At 38.3% G+C, this 16,511-nt stretch overlaps 1 protein-coding gene across 3 annotated transcripts; it reads left to right on the top strand.

Moving 5' to 3' along the window:
- Positions 1-589: 589 nt before the first annotated feature.
- Positions 590-13,821, top strand: LOC129722309 (facilitated trehalose transporter Tret1-2 homolog). 3 transcript variants are annotated; one of them, XM_055675657.1, is made up of 3 exons: positions 590-1,214; positions 11,768-11,863; positions 11,931-13,820. In XM_055675657.1, the coding sequence occupies exons 2-3, from the start codon at positions 11,780-11,782 to the stop codon at positions 13,320-13,322; spliced, it is 1,476 nt and encodes a 491-aa protein (XP_055531632.1). In that variant the 5' UTR covers positions 590-1,214; positions 11,768-11,779; the 3' UTR covers positions 13,323-13,820. The 3 variants fall into 3 exon arrangements, with proteins under 3 accessions (XP_055531632.1, XP_055531633.1, XP_055531631.1); XM_055675658.1 differs by lacking the exon at positions 590-1,214 and adding an exon at positions 6,418-6,831 and having other exon boundaries at positions 11,931-13,821; XM_055675656.1 differs by lacking the exon at positions 590-1,214 and adding an exon at positions 11,628-11,710.
- Positions 13,822-16,511: the final 2,690 nt, after the last annotated feature.

Below are 16,511 nucleotides of genomic sequence, written 5' to 3' on the forward strand. Positions count from 1 at the left end.
CCCATTGCATCTCAAGTGTGTTGTGAAACCATTGGTAGCTTAAGTCGGTATGGTTCGGCAAAGTTGGTCTGTGACCCAAATACGTCACTTACTGGCTGCAGGTCCGAACCTGGCCAAAGTTTTGGGCATATGTCCTCTATAGTTCACATTGCAGGTAATAGATGACTTCTAATGATGATATATGCATTATTCCCACCAGATTGAGTAACGATCAAGGTTGAAAAAAATTTCGGTTAACGCATCGTTACGATTCATGATGCTGTGCTGAGCTGAGTAGAAAGAAATGCATGCTGATTGACTCGAGAGGATTCTCTTAGCATAGCGATTAAATGAGGGATGTCTTATAATGAATTTCGTTGAAGTATTGTTTGAAAATATTGAGATATGGTGAAATTTAACAGTTGCTTTTTAGATGTCCTAGGGTCGTACTGGTATTTTTGTAAAACCTAACGTTAGAGCAATCAATACATTTATGAACACCCCAAGGCACTTTCTGTCGATGGGAGAAAGTGCGCTCGGCGCGATGCTCGCCAAGCAAGTCGCTCTAATGCGTTCAACGTAGCACCCATCTGTCAGTGCCTTACGAAAAGCGCACTCGATCGGTCTCGGATTCGCGCGCGTTTCATCAAAGATCAGCCCTGGCACGTGGTTTGTAGCGTTAACGCTGTAATCGTTCACAGTGATTTGCGTGTCTGTTTTGCTTATTTTGGGTGTCGTTAAGAGGCACGCTCAGAAGTGTGATCGCGTACTTTCTGGTGGCGTTATTCAACATTTTGATGCAGTGTAAACGGTTCCGAACAACCAAAGAAACAATTATCGCTTCCAGTGAAAGTAATGTATCTGTTATCAAATCGGAAGCCCAAGTTTGAGAATTGCAGTTTCATCCAGCTGACCGAAGATAGAATTGGTGTGCGAGGGGGACGACCTTGTCTTACGCCGGTTGCACCAGACCACTGACCATCGCATTGTTAATGCTGACGTGAAGAATAACGCTGGTTACGCCACTGGTGTTTGGCTGTTCAACCTCGCGGAAGAAGTGACGCTTGAGTGAGGCGCTGTGAGATACATGTGTCCGCATTGCAATAACGGTGCTGTGTGTTTGGGAATCGACGGATTGGCGGATCTGTAGCAACATTTAAGGGTTAAAGATTAATCGCTGATCTAGGCCGCTGATTGCAATATTTTCGAGTGTGTGTGTGTTGTGATTGATTTCGGTAAGCATAATTGAAAGGAAATTATATCAATGTTGCGAAGCCGCTATGTGCGACATTATATTTTGTCTGACGGTGAATGTATCGGTTCATGATTACATGCGGCTCAAAAGAGAAAAACGATATTTTACGACAGCATTTCATCGGTTGGACTACGAATCTGAAGGAAATAAACGAAATGAATCTCAATGATAATGCAATTCTTCGTCGTCTCAATTTGCAGCACATAACTCGGTTATGGTGTTTATGTCATACACCGGATGAAACGAACGTCGTGATTCCCAATAATGTCATAATTGTGGTAACCTACTCTTAGAAAGCAATAAAATCCGGTTCAGATATGATTCGATATTTTTTATAGATGGTAGAAGTCATACTTTTGTTTTATTGTAGACCTACATGCATGCCAGTGGACTACGATTGATGACTTTGCCAATTTAAAGACTGACATAACACAGTTGCTATAAACACTTATAAAGCCCGACAATAACCTAAAAGTTAAACGGTTAAACTGATGTCCTTGCAAAATTGTCGCAAATCATGGCTTTTTGCCGTGGTTTTTCATTTTTCAACGACAGAAAGACATGTGGAAGACCGCACTTAAAGTTGTCTGTGAACTCTGTGTCGAACAAACTGAAGGTGATGATTCGAAAGTGAAATGTAGTTGGAGGTAGATTGACTACAGTAGCCTCGTGAGTTTGTTGCTTTATTGTATGTTTACCAAATGTTTTTCGTATATCTAATTTTTGCCTTTCTTCTAGGAAGGTATAGAGCAAGTGTAAGCAACATAGATTCAATCGATCAATCGACCATTTTTGATTTGGTGGAAATTTTGCACAGATGAATCACGATTATTTTTTGAAAGATATTTTTCATCTGGCCAGAGTATCTATCTTCCGAGTGTCCATTGACACAGGTCACAGGTCAAAACAAGTTTTGCCCTGGAGCTCAAACTGGAAAAATATGAAAGATAATAGCTTCTTAACCATTTTTGTGAATTTTGGTTCCCCTAGCGAGCTTGGAAGTGCGTCAAAAGGCCGCAGAGTAATTGCTCGCTGGGTTTGTCGCTTCTACGTTTGGTTACGGGAAAAATTCATTCATGAAGACTATGCGCTTCCTGGCTGGCTAAGGGCACCAAGATTCACAGGCACCGGTAAATTTTTCTTGAGCTCAAACTAGAAAAAAAAGAGAATATTTAAGGCTCTGTTCGATTTTGACACGTTTCTCTTTTGGAACGGTTCGACTTTGGAACAAACGTTTTTGTACATTTTTTCAGTTTTCGCATTTTTCCTTTAACCAATTAAGGCCGGCACAAATTTCGGTAATATTGGTCATGATCAAAGCATTACTTAGAACAGTACCATTCCTCTAACTACTTGGGAAGTCATATCATGTGTCTAAGTCGTAATAGGCCACATGCGGACCTGTTCCGGTTGTGTTCCGGACACTTCTAATTTATTGAATACTAAAACTAGTTGATGGTTCTATCTACTGTTTTGGTTTTCTTAGGCCACTTGAAATACAATTTACAATTTTTTTTTCAAACTCAGTCAACTATCAATGTTTAGCTAATATTTTTTTGTAAATACACCCTAAATATTTTTCCTGAAAGGGCAAAATTATTATTTGCAACGTTACCGAAGACGTCAAACCGATCAAATAAACCGTTCTGGCTCTAACAATATTTGTAATCCTCAAAACCTTTTTGCTCAAACCCTGTTGCTAGAGTCAAAACGGTTTGTTCGATTGGTATAACACTCAATCAGTGGTGGCGGATGCTTGTTTCTCACGTGCGTTGTCCGCATAAGATTGCGATAACAAGAAAGGAACTCTCCTTTCTTTTCCAGAAAAAGCAAGCTACGCGGGCAACATTGTTTGATTTCGTCGTTTACTACGGTAACAAAAACACAAATTTTCCTTCTAGCCACAGTCGCGGAAATGCAGAGATGAAATTGATCTCGGTTTGACGATGTAACCGGAGGTAGCTCGCGTTGCTTCTACTATAACACCTCGAGAATCGGAGCAGATTTCAAAGTTGGTGCCTGTCGAAGTGCATTTGCTTAATCAAGGATAGTCGGAAATAGTAACAGACAAGTATTTAAACACAGAGCGGGAGCCTAGTGTGGTTGGTAACGTCTCCGTCAACCACGCTCGACGCCTGGGTTCGAATCCCACCGCCGACATAGGTGTCGATGGTTGTGAGGTGGCGTGATCCACCCACAACCAACCCAACTGGTCTAGATTCAATCCTAGCCGACACCGGGAGATTTTCTGAGGCGAAAAATCTCTGGGATCACGCCTTCCATCGCATGAGGAAGTAAAGCCGTTGGCGCCGGTCCGTTAATAAACGGGTCGTGAGTTAGGGTCCTGGGTGTGGAGACGCCTCCCTGGGCGTCGGTGATTGGCCACAACAGTGGCGGAACTAGACCGACGGAAAATAAACGAGAATAAAAAAAAAAGTATTTAAACATTTGGATGCTTCTGATAATAAACGGTTTTCGCACGCGCCGCTCGCATAGACCGGGATTTGGCAAGAACGATATCCACCGGTGGTTGAGATGTCAACTTTGCGCGTAGTACTCACTGTACAATTCAGTCACTTACCACAGTGACACAGCCCTTCCTTTCCGTCGCAGTCGTGGAGATGCAAAGATAAACTCGGTCTCCGACAACAACGATTGTTACACTTCCTTACTTTCTTACTTAAACGATCGTAAGGACGTAGCCGGCGCTGTTAGAAATCCATACAAAGTGGTAGCTACTAAATTGTTGTACACTGAAGATGGTGAACTTATCCCAAGTAGCCATACAAGTGGTTCTTTGTGCGACTAGCTCACTAGCTCAGATCGATCACAAAGGAGCAACTACGAAATCTGCGGTCCGCAAGCTCAAACGGTTTGTATGGCTCCGGCAAAGTTGTGGATAAAAATTTTGACTTTCTAAATAAAAAAAATTGAAAAAATATTATTTATGTGGTTTTCCAAGTGCAAACATCTATCAATATTGATATCCATTTAAAAATTGAAATAAAATTTTTTAAAAGAGGGTTTTATGAAGTTTAATTTATAACAATATTTTTGTGTTTTATTTATTAAAAAAATGTTTTTTCTTTATTAAAACTTTTTTTTGACTTAGGACTACGTCTTTGTTTTCTATACTAGATTACATTTTGTAAAATTGAAACTGGCAAATGATGCGTCAGATTTTGAACGATTATAGCCAGCGAACGACTTAATACATCTTGATCATTTATATATCGGTGGATAGATAAAATGTGTGACAATTGTTTAATATCATGTTTAACATTGTTGCTTGGGGAGCTCATTAGCCGCTAGGTTACAGAGTCCGCTTTGGTAAGCAGGGGGTCGTGGGTTCGAATCTTAGTAGAATCAGGCCATTTGGTTGTCAATGGACTTTAGCATGGGTTCATGGGATCCCCACCACGTACCCTTCCTTCAATCTGAATTCTACAGTACCCCTGTTGTTCCTCCTTCTAACAAACATAAGTCTCTATTAGGGGCCATCCACATACCACGTGGACAGATTTTTAACGATTTTAACCCCCCCCCCGCCGTGGACAAATGCCCATATAATTTTTTTTTGTAAGGACCGTGGACATTGCGCAACCCCCCCCCCCCCCCCAAGCTGTCCACGTGGTATGTGGATGGCCCCTAATAGAGACTTATATTTGTAAACTGGTGTGAGTAACATATGGAAGTTCTATCCAGGGAATTGTAATTAGACGATATTGTTAGAATGGACAGAGGCTCGGTGTAGTAGAGCAGTAAGCTTGAAACGGAGGGTAAAACTTACACACAAACACGGACTTGAAAGATAGCGTTTCACTTGCTTCAATAGTGATACTGCCTGTGCGGAGTACAGGAAGTGCGGAGTACAGGAAACACCTGGGCAATAACACAACAGATCTTAATCTCTGGTCGCAGTAATGAATCCACAAAGAAAAAAAACATTGTTGCTTTACTGCTTAATGGTGAAAATAGGTGAAAAGTTCCAAGGTCAAACTTTCCCATACATTTTCTTCGCTATTGCCGTGCTCGGGAAGAGCACGGATAACAATAACATGAACGGAATAAATTCCACTGCCTACATATTTTAACTCAACAAAGTGTTTTGTTTCGTTGCTCTTTCTCGAAACTGCGGGGCCACGCTTTCAATACAACAATCTACGCTCAACTCAATACATAAGATTGCGTGTAGAAAATTCAGCTTCATTCTAGTTTGTCATATAATAGCGTGTTGAGTACAGATGTTAAAGGTGCGCGACCTTAGGATACGAGAGCTGCATACGAGTCACTTCCAGGCACTGCGGAACACCTTACCTTTATTTTGCATATGGCAGTAACAGGCACCATCGTATGCTGCGATATATTTTGTTGACTCAGCTACCGGAGGGAAGAGCGGAGAGCAAATTTATTATGCGCGGCCAAGTAAAATATTCAATGCTACCGGTGGTGCGATCTTCAGCCTTCTGTAGCACACATTTCTAGCTGAAGATAATGAGATCGGTTCTTTTCAGAACTATAAATGCTCGAAGATAAGGGTTACAAGGATTTCCATAACTACTATTAATGTGAAATGTTCATACATTTCTCAATAATCATTTTTGCAATAACGATCAGGACACCAAAGATAAAGAGTAGTGTTGCCTATGAACAGTTTATCACAGCAAGATATAACCCTCATTTTAAGAAATTTCACTGCTAAATTGAGTGATTTTCCGGTTCAGTTGTTCCTTCGAACACCGTTATCGGTCAAATATCAATAACGCAAATAAGTTCATCTGAAAACCAGAGAAATTTTCGCATCTTTTGGTGCTTATGAAAATCACGCAGTAATATCGAAGGTGTTTTTTCCGTTTCTCCTTCTCAAAACTGCGTGGCCACGCCTTCAATGCAAAAATCCGCGCTCAACTCGATACAAAAGACTGTGTGTAGAAAATTCAACTTCATTTTCATTCTTTTCCTTAACACGATAGCAAGTGGAGCCCTTATATCTGTGTGAGATACACGGTGTATAACAGGCGTAGTAAAAATAGTTAAACGAGAGTTAAAATCAATATTTATATTTGTCCTTCACTCTAAAAAATAGGCACGTAAAATCCACCTGGAAAATCACGCAAGTGACTGACCTTCGGAAAATCTGCCATTTTACGTGATATTAGTAACTTTCACCTAAATTTCACGTACGATTCACTGTCAATTCACGTAAATCGGTCAAATTATAATGTAAATATTTTTAGCGCGTTGGTATTTGTGTGTTTTGACTTTGTTAGTGTTAGTGCGCCTGTGGTGTGACGTTTCCGACAACGGAATTTACGTGAATTTTTAGTATGCAAAAAAAAGTCAATATGGCGTCCAAAAAACTCCCAAGCTGCTTCAGCTAATTTCATATTGGAAAACACGCAATGTAAGTAGCCAGAATAATATTTAGATTAACAGAGGAAACATATACATTTTACATATATTTCAGTTGGTGAATTCTTTCCGAACGATTGGAATCATCAACGGTCATTTTCGAGCGGAACACCTCCTGCCGGTTGAACGGTCGACATCTTTCCGGTCATTCCTGTTTTTTTGGCTGGAATCACGACTTTAAACAAGTAATTATTATTATATTATATATAAATATATACTAGAATATTTGAAAATAAATTATATTTTTTATATGCGCTGTCTAGTCTATTTACTTAAAATTCACGTAGGTTTCATCTGAATAACACGTAAAAAGTACGTAAAAATCATGTGGGGTTTATGCGTTCTGTTTATGGTTTCACCGAAATATCACGTAAAAAGGTACGTGAAAATCAGGTTATAATTACTTGACCAACACGTAGACGTTTGACACTGAAGTTGACACTAACACACTAACACATGAACGGCTTTCGAGAAATCGGCAAAAGTTACGTGAAAAGAAGGTGGATTGTTTTCAGAGTGTTCGTCACCATTTCATACAACCCCTAGAGCTGTACACCTTGTAGTATTTTGTTATTGTTTGTTTTTTTCTGGGAAGGACAAATTATTGTCTACAATTTTTCCAAGGCCATCATACCACTCGAACAAATCATTCTGGTTTTATTTTTTTTTACTTTTTTTGAGGAAATTCGAGCTTTTATTTCATTACTTCACAATCAATGTTTTCATGTTTAGCTCATATTTAGTAGTAATTTTTTTTTTCTTCACTTTCAAAAGAATCGTTTTACGGTGTACCATTTTGGATCTGACTAAAACTTTGCACAGTTGTTCCTATGGGCTAAAGATGTTTTAATCGTGATGAATTTTGAAAAAGAACTAATTTTTGTACAAAAACTGCAAAATATTAGTTAAACATCAATGGTTGACAGATCATGAAAAAATTAAACAGAAAGGTGAAACGTTTCAAAAATAAGAGATTATTTCTAAAACCGCGACGGTTTATTTTCTTGGTATAATGTTTTTTTGTGAAGTTGTAGACGAATTTTGCTCCTTCTGAAAAAATACACTCCGTATGACAAAAAAAAAAAAAATAAAATAAGGCCGTTACAAATTTTATTTCTTTTATTTTTAATTTTATTTTAAATATAACTGGGTAATTCCACCTCTCATTTCGACCAAAATTTGTGAGTCGATTTGTTTTCCAATCCAAAGTTTTGTATCAATCGATGGACCCCTTGGCCATTGGGACTGCCCACACTTTTTGCGAATTTACAGGGTGACAAAAAAGTTCGGTCACACTGAAAAATCTCAATATTTCAAAGAATAAGAAGAAAATCTGAATCTGGCTTTCATAGCTTTATTCAGTAACTCATAAAGATACTTCACAAACGATATCTCGGAATTATACCACCTTTCTCTGATCGAACCAGCTTCAGACGTCTCGGAAAATTGTCGTTAGCGGCGCGCACGTGCTCCATCGGCATCTCGTCCCAGATTTACATGATTACTCGCTTGAATTGCTTTAAATTTGTTATTTTATAGTCGTTCAGCTTCGATTCATTTTAAGGTTCCTGGCCGTGCAGATTGGGCGGGATTCCGGCGAATCCGGTCTCGTATAATCTTTTTCAACCTTGGAGTTCTCACAGACCTTGGTCGTCCAGATCGTGCCTTGTCCTCGGTGCCTCCGGTCTTTAGGTACCGATTTATGGTCCGGTACACGAATTTCCGGTTGATTCCGAGCGGTTTTAGGTGTTTGAATATGTGTCCGGGTTTGTACCCTTTCGTATATTCAGCGATAACAGCTGCTCTTAACTCTGCCATGGCTCACAACAACGAAACTCTGACACTTTGGGCAGCAAAGTTAACCCTTTCATTTGACATATAGATGGCACCAGAGAGATGCAACGTGTAGGCTACAGGCGACCCCAAAAAAGTGTGACCGGACTTTTTTGTCACCGTGTAGAAAACCAGCTTTTGTAATTTGCAGATATCTCGGAACACTAAACAGCTGCAAGTGACAAGTGACAGCGGACTCTGTAACAGTGCGGCTACGAAGTCTCCCAAACCCTTTGGCTTTATTTTGAATTTATTTGACAGCCAGAAACTAGGTTCCGCAAATATTATTTACAACCATAATATGCATGAAGTTGTATGATAGTCTCTCTGATGGTTAAATAAAAACTAAACAGAAAAAATGAAGACCGTAACATAAGCAGATCCTCCTAACTGGTCTTAACCCTCTAGTGCCCAGTGCCGCCTTTAGACGGTCTTCAGTTGAACCTCTAAAGAGCTTCAATCAATACTTAAAAAAAATATTGATAAAGTTTTATAGTATTTTTTTCGAAGTCTGAAAATTAACTTGGTCACTAGAGGGTTAAGATACGATAGCCCGGCAATATGCCTTTGCCTTTGCACTAAACACATGGTCTGTACATCTTGCTTTTTGCTGATAAGTGATTCCTATGTAAATTCGTAAATGTAAAAAACGCAATGTTGCAACACGCAGGAAAATTTGCCCACATTGACCACATAGTGTTTTCTACATCTAAAATGCTTCAAAATAATATGTCAAGAGTACTTGTAGCTCTTCAGGGTTCCGAGATACCTGCAAATAAAAAAATTTGTTTAAGTAGTTTTGCAAATTAAAAACAGCTGTCAAGTAGTTTTCACAATATTAACTAACACGAATATATAAATACTGCAAATGAGAACTGTTTTACCTTGTTCGCTTTAAAACAGCGGTTCTCAAGGGGCCATCCACAAACCACGTGGACAGATTTTAAACGATTTTGACCCCCCCTCCTGGTGGACAACTGCTCATATAAATTTCAAAATTTTTGTATGGACCGTGGACATTATACAAACCCCCTCCCCCCAAGCTGTCCATGTGGATGGCCCCCAACCTTTTTTTGACCGCGAACCCCTTGACGATAATTATCAATTTTAACATCGACTGGAGTAAAACTCAATTTTTTTAAAAATAGCGCTCGGTTCGGTCTGGCTGCACGCCGACCAACTATGGTTTTGTTTGATTGCTACAGTCATGTTTTAAGAGCAAGATTGAAGAACAATTTGAATAACATAACGAAAAATTACTTCGTCAGCCATTCTTGATTTTTATTTCGCGTACCCCTAGGGGTACGCGTAGCCCAGGTTGAAAACCACTGCTTTAGAAGATATTTAAATTTTCAAAATCGCAAGTAATAATTGGCAACTGAACTGGACGAATGGTAAAGTTTGAACTTGTGGATTGAATAATTATTTGTACGATAAAAACATGTCAATTCTTGATAATAAAGCGACATATATGTTAGGCTACTGACATACTGAGGCGTCAAACGAAGCGAAGCAAAAAGCGTCGTAAAGGCGTCTGAGTTACTTCTTCGAACGTCTATATGAAACGCTCAAACCGGTCATACTGGAGCGGCAAAGACGCGTCGGTAGAGGCGGCGAAACAGAACGAGTAGTGTTTTGACGCGCGAATACGTACGCGGTACTACCATATTCCGACTAAATTTTTCATCGCCAGGTGCTTTATATTTGCTTTGTTTTGGTTTGGTAATTGAAAAAAAGCAAATAAAATACATTTTCGTTTAGAAAATGTCAAAATGTTTAGAAAATGTTAGTGTAGTAATACCATGTTCAGACTAAACCTGATATCGCCAGGTGCTTTATATTTGCTTTATTTTGGTATTAAATCTTAAAAAAGAAAAAAAGTAGGATAGAAAATACTATCGGAAAAAGTTTTCAGGCCGTCGGAAAAACAACACTGGTAATTTTGATTGATTTTGAGTATTGATTCGAATGGTCAGAAATCTAGCATGCTGAACTTCTTTGGTCGCGAAAATGCAAGCCGCTGAGTAACTAGCTGTGCTCACATGGGTTTTTAAATCCTAATAGATATTGTAAACTAGTTGAATGTTGCTCGGGGTCAACGGGTTTAAAATTCAGAATAATTTCTTATATTTTTTACTACGTCTGTAGCGCAACTCACTTCAGTAATATTATTTTATTTCATAAAAAAATCTCTATGTTTACTAAAAACGTAATTTACCGTGCTTGAAGAAGCAAAAAAATCTCCATTTGACGAATTCATATTTCCTTCAAACAAAACCGCTACTGAAATCTAGGAATATGACAATACAACGCATTTGCGACGCTCGCTCCAGTATGTCATAGGAAGCTTCACCCAACGCTTCGCTTCCTTTGACGCCTCAGTATGTCATCAGCCTTAGGCATTGATCCTACGAGTAAATGGGAGAAGGCAGGCATTTAAATGTTGGGTAAACATCTCAATCGAACCTTAAGCATGAAATTCGGAAGGATGAATCATAACTGCATTTCACTTGGATGTGATTGATATATAAGGTATGCCTATTAAAGTGGAGCAGTTATTCGCAGTTATATTTGTTTCATTAGAAATTTGATGTAATCAGTTGATTGGTCTTGATGCAATCACTCAGCTGACGTAAAGTGAAAAAAATAAGCGGTCAGGAAAATATAAACATGTAGGTATATAACCGACAATTAAAGGATTAGCGGTTGCATTTTTTGCTGTTATCAGTTCATCCACACTGCCGGGTCGCTTCAGTTTCGATTTGTTTGAATATACGAAGGTGTCATCTTATACACGAAACACTGCGCGCGAATCACACGCATGCATCGTTATCTAATTAGGTTACACAGTAAAAAAAATTTACATTTCTTTAAATGCACATAAATGGAGCATTAGAAACCAGGTAATATTCCGTGTGGCATTATATTCACATGCAATGTAAATGAATATATTGTTAATTCGCATGCATATTTACATTCAAAGCTTTAAGTTTACATCACTTAACGTACAAATTTACATGGTTTAAAACGGTTATGTACTGTGCATTATTAACGGTGTGAAATTGTATATGTTTTTCACTTTATGTGCTAGAAACTGATATGTGCATTCATTTGTATTAGCTGTAAATTTCATTTTTTGGTACTGTGATACCACAGCGTTCATGTCGTTATTCCTCATCCACTGCTCTAATGTGAAAGAAGCGATTTCTACTTTTAAAAATAAAGAAAATGGTCACTATTAGCTGCTAGTATTACAATCTTTGTAATTAGAATCACTTTTGTTTTCAGATAAAACACAAAATGGTCATCAAAAAAGTAATCCCGGACAAAGCGTTCATTGAAAGCCATGTCATCTCAAATAGGTTTTCCCCGCTATCAAGACAGGTAAGCTCTCTACTTAGTATCAGTTTCACGGATTTATTTATCGGTGACTTTTGTTCTCCGACAACAGATAATAGCGGCAACGGGACCCATCATCTCAAGCGCTGCGGCCGGCATGACGAACGGCTTCTCGGCGATTCTACTGCCGCAACTACAGAAGCCGGAAAGTTCAATACAGATTACTAACGACCAGTCATCTTGGATTGCCTCGATGGCCCCCCTACCGATGGCGGCCGGTTGTCTATTGGGGGGACTGCTCATGGACAAGTTTGGTCGAAAAGTAACGCATCTGATACTAAATATATCGTTCGCCGTGGGATTTTGCGTTTTATCGGTAGCGCAAAGCTATGATATGATTCTAGTTGGACGTTTCATCACCGGATTTAGTTGTGGACTAGTAGGCCCTCCGGCATCCGTGTATATAGCGGAAACAAGTAACCCGAAGTATCGCGGAATTTTGCTGGCTGGTGTTACATTTGCCGTTTCGTCCGGAATTTTACTTTCCCATTTGTTCGGAACGTTTTTCCATTGGAAAATGGCTGCTTTATATTGTTCGTTTTTCATGGCTGTTAGTTACATATTTGTTGCATTATGTCCAGAAAGTCCTTGTTGGTTGCTGTCGAAGGGACAGCGGCAGGAGGCTGAAATCGCATTTCGATGGCTTCGAGGTTATGATGCAGAATCTACGAGGGAGCTTGACGATATGTTGGCCAAGAGTACTGGATCAAAAGAACCTGGAAAAGCGCAAGAAAAGCAACCTTCAAGCTTGGAAAGTATTCTGAAAAAAGAATTCATCATCCCTCTAGTAACGTTATTGGTGTTCTTTTTTACGATGCAATTCTCCGGAGTCAATATCGTCGCATTTTATTCAGTCTCACTTATGAAAACCACAATAGGTAGCAACATCAACGAATACCTTGCTATGTTGATAGTTGATCTCGTCAGAGTAATAACCTCTTTGTTCGCGTGTGTATTGCTTCGAATCTTCGGTCGTCGACCGTTAGCTGTGCTTAGCGGTTCAGGGACTACGATCAGTTTGATAGGTTTATCGATTTTCCTGTACTTCCAAACCAGCATTCCGGTGTATCAGAACTATTCGTGGATGTCGCTCATATTTCTGATCAGCTATATCATCTTCGTTGGAATTGGATTATTTCCGCTGCCATGGTGTATGAGTGGAGAAATGTTTCCCATCGCTACCAGAGGAATCGGATCCGGGTTGACGTCTTCGTTCAACTTTGTTTGTTTCTTCGTGGTGATAAAAACTGGACCGTCACTGTTAGATTCCTTCGGTACCAATGGAACGTTCATGGTTTACGGTGTAATTTCCCTAATTGGAACGTTGCTTTTGTATATGATTTTACCGGAGACAAAAAATCGAACCTTGCAAGAGATAGAGGACTCGTTCAAAGCTGGATGGAATCCATCTAAAAAAGCTCAACGAGAAAGTGATAAGGTGTGACGAATTTATTTTGCGACGTGATAGATTTTATTTAGCTAGTAGATTATTAGAAATGCATCTCGTGAAGTCATTCGCACAGTTTTGCTATTTTTAAACTATGTTGTTTTTTATATTTTTTGAGCAATTTTTTATTGTACTTTAGCGTTCGAGTTCACTCACAGTCTCCCTAATAAGCAAACTTGTCATGTAAAAAAAAAAATAGGTTTAGTATTTTAGTATTTTAGATTAGTTTTATAACAAATTGTTACTATTGTAGTAAACTATTTTTTTTTAATAAAAGTGGCTCGAATATGCTGATAGTTAAAAAAACGCTGATATGATAATCATCATTTTCATATGTCTAGGCAATACTGACAATTGAAGTTTATTTTTATTAATAACGAAACCCTCTTACCAAAATCATTTTTTTCCAGCAAAGAATATACAATGTCTTGAAAGTTAACTGCTCTCAATTTCGTTCCATTGCACAATGGTCCAGAAACCGAATTCAGGGGGAAATTTGGGTCTAGAGCTCTATAGCAACATTTTAGAGAAAAACTTTCTTCTACAAAGTTGCTACACATGATAAAACGCTCATTGAAAAATTATCAAAAATTAGACTGACCAACATTTTCGATGCAATCAAGTATCTAACTATTTTATCTTTGTAGATAGAAGAAAAATTTGTTCTACAATATTATAGCTCCATCAATTTTAAGTAACTTTGTAGAAAAAAAGTTTTTCTCTATCTTTGAAAACAACCGATTTATATTGAAAAAACATATATTACGCTCTAACTTGTTTATCTCAAGTTTCATCTCAAAACTGTCTTTAAACGACTTTTAGAGCTTTTTAAGAGAAACAATTTGCAATGCTTACATCGAAAATATCTCAATTTTACTCGAAGTTATTGATATTTTTCATCAAAAATATGCGTTTTTAATTTGTATGGCATTCATTTTGGGGCAAAGATAAAAAATATCTCTTAGTCTCATTTTGAAGGGTATACTTGACTCTATAAATGGAGGAACTTTTAGAAATATATTATTTTTTAAATTTGAGTAAATTCAATTTAAAAACAAGACGAAAATTTCAATAAGTTTATACATTATGCATATAAAAGCACCCTGATTTACTTTTTGGTATTTTTTCTTATAACTAGACGTAATTACCTTTAATTTGACCCAAAAAGATCGAAAATCGATCAACTGGTTCAAAAGTTATCAATTTTTTTAAATAAAATACATCGAATATAGCCGTTTTTTATGGTCACCCTATTTCGAAGTTGGTCACGCAAAGTGCTTCAATTGTGCTTCAATGTTTTTTCAATATAAATCGGTTGTTTTCAAAGATAGAGAAAAACTTTTTTTTACAAAGTTACCCAAAATTAATGGAGTTAGACACTTGATTGCATAGATACTTGATTGCAAAATGTTGGTCACCCTAATTTTTGATAATTTTTCAATGAGCGCTTTATCATATGTAACAACTTTGTAGAAGAAAGTTTTTCTCTAAAATGTTGCTATAGAGCTCTAGACCCAAATTTCCCCCAAAATTTGGTTTCTGGACCATTGTGCATTGTATAGTTGTTGATATCTTGTGTGGTACTTTTAATATATTACTGAACGCACTTTACTAATTAAACAGTCTTCACCTGCTCTCGGTTTATTGCTTAGATATGCTTTATGGACCGATAGATCTAAGCCAAACAAGAGAGGAAAACAGTCAGTCCTAACTAGTAGATGTGTTTCGTGTTGTACAATTAGTGAGCAAGTGCGATTTAAGTAGCCATGTTACCTGCTTAGAACTGGTGTTAGAATACATGTTACGCAACTACTGAATAATGCAGTCATAATACAATTATTATTTATGCAGTAATACCTAATACAATTATTGCAGAATAGAATTATTATTGACGAAAAAATTGGTCGTTTTTATCCCCTAATAGGAAAATCGGAAGATATAATAATTTCTTTATGTTCTATTAGGTTCTATGTTATTTGGGTGTACTTACCATACCAAGAATGGCCGTGATTATTGTTTGGTTTGAGAAAAGAATCTCTAGAAATATGAGGAAAAATTATCAAATGAGCTGTTGAAGAATTGGGAGAAATTGCACTTTGGCAAGTTGGTAGACAAAATATCCATGCTTCTTTGGAATCGACTGCATATGACGTGATGTGCTTATTCTTTTACAAAAATGCTTGTGTTATCACAGAATAATGACTGCATCCTGAAGGTAATTTATGAACTCTAAGGGTCTCCATGAATGTTGTTTCTCAAGGCAATTATACATGCATTATTAATTTGACTTTATCCTCCTTATTAAGAGAGACTAATGTTTGTTTATGCGAAAATGCGGAAACACTAGATTTTATTATTTCCTAAACGACGTTCTATTAACACCAAACTGCTCGGCAATTCGAACTTTCGAACATAACATCTGCATTCGTAATCACATATCTGCATCTGCATCTGCAGATGTCTAAGAAATCACATCCGTAACATCCCTGGTACCTACTCCCAGCGCAGTCTTCCATATTCATAGACCTGGCCACAACAGACTGTATCACAAATCCATCACGTTTTGATTGACTGACGGTATTACTCGAATAATATCGTGGCGCATACGTCGATTCTGACCACTTGTTCCTGATGGTTGGAAAGCGCCAGAAACATGCGGTTGTCTACAGCATTCGCTACCCTCACCTGTTCTTACTTACTTTACTTCTACTTTGTTGGCTAACGGACCGTTCACCGGTCTAGGGCCTCTTCCTGGTTCTCTACTGAAGATAGTTTTGGCGGCTCTGTCGTCAGGCATTCTGGCTACATGTCCAGCCCACTGAAACCTGCCCCGCTGTATTACCTTCACTCTTGAAATCCACAAACAGATGGTGAGTCGGTAAGTTGTACTCCCGGAACTTATCGAGGATCTGTCGCAGGGTGAAGATTTGATCCATCGTGGAATTCCCTGTCGAAAACCAGCATGGTATTCACCAACAAAGGATTCCGTTAACGGTCTCAATCTGAAGAACAGGATACGGGAGAGCACTTTATATGCGGAGTTGAGCAACGTTATGCCTCGATAGTTGCCACGATCCAATCGATGACTCTTCTTATATGTAGGGCATATGAGACCTTCCAACCAGTCGTTCAGCATTTGTTCATCCACCGAGGTCCTTAGTATTATCTGGTGGATCGCATAGTACA

The sequence above is a fragment of the Wyeomyia smithii genome, chromosome 2 (genome assembly GCF_029784165.1).
Source record: "Wyeomyia smithii strain HCP4-BCI-WySm-NY-G18 chromosome 2, ASM2978416v1, whole genome shotgun sequence".
NCBI classification, from domain to species: Eukaryota; Metazoa; Arthropoda; class Insecta; order Diptera; family Culicidae; genus Wyeomyia; species Wyeomyia smithii.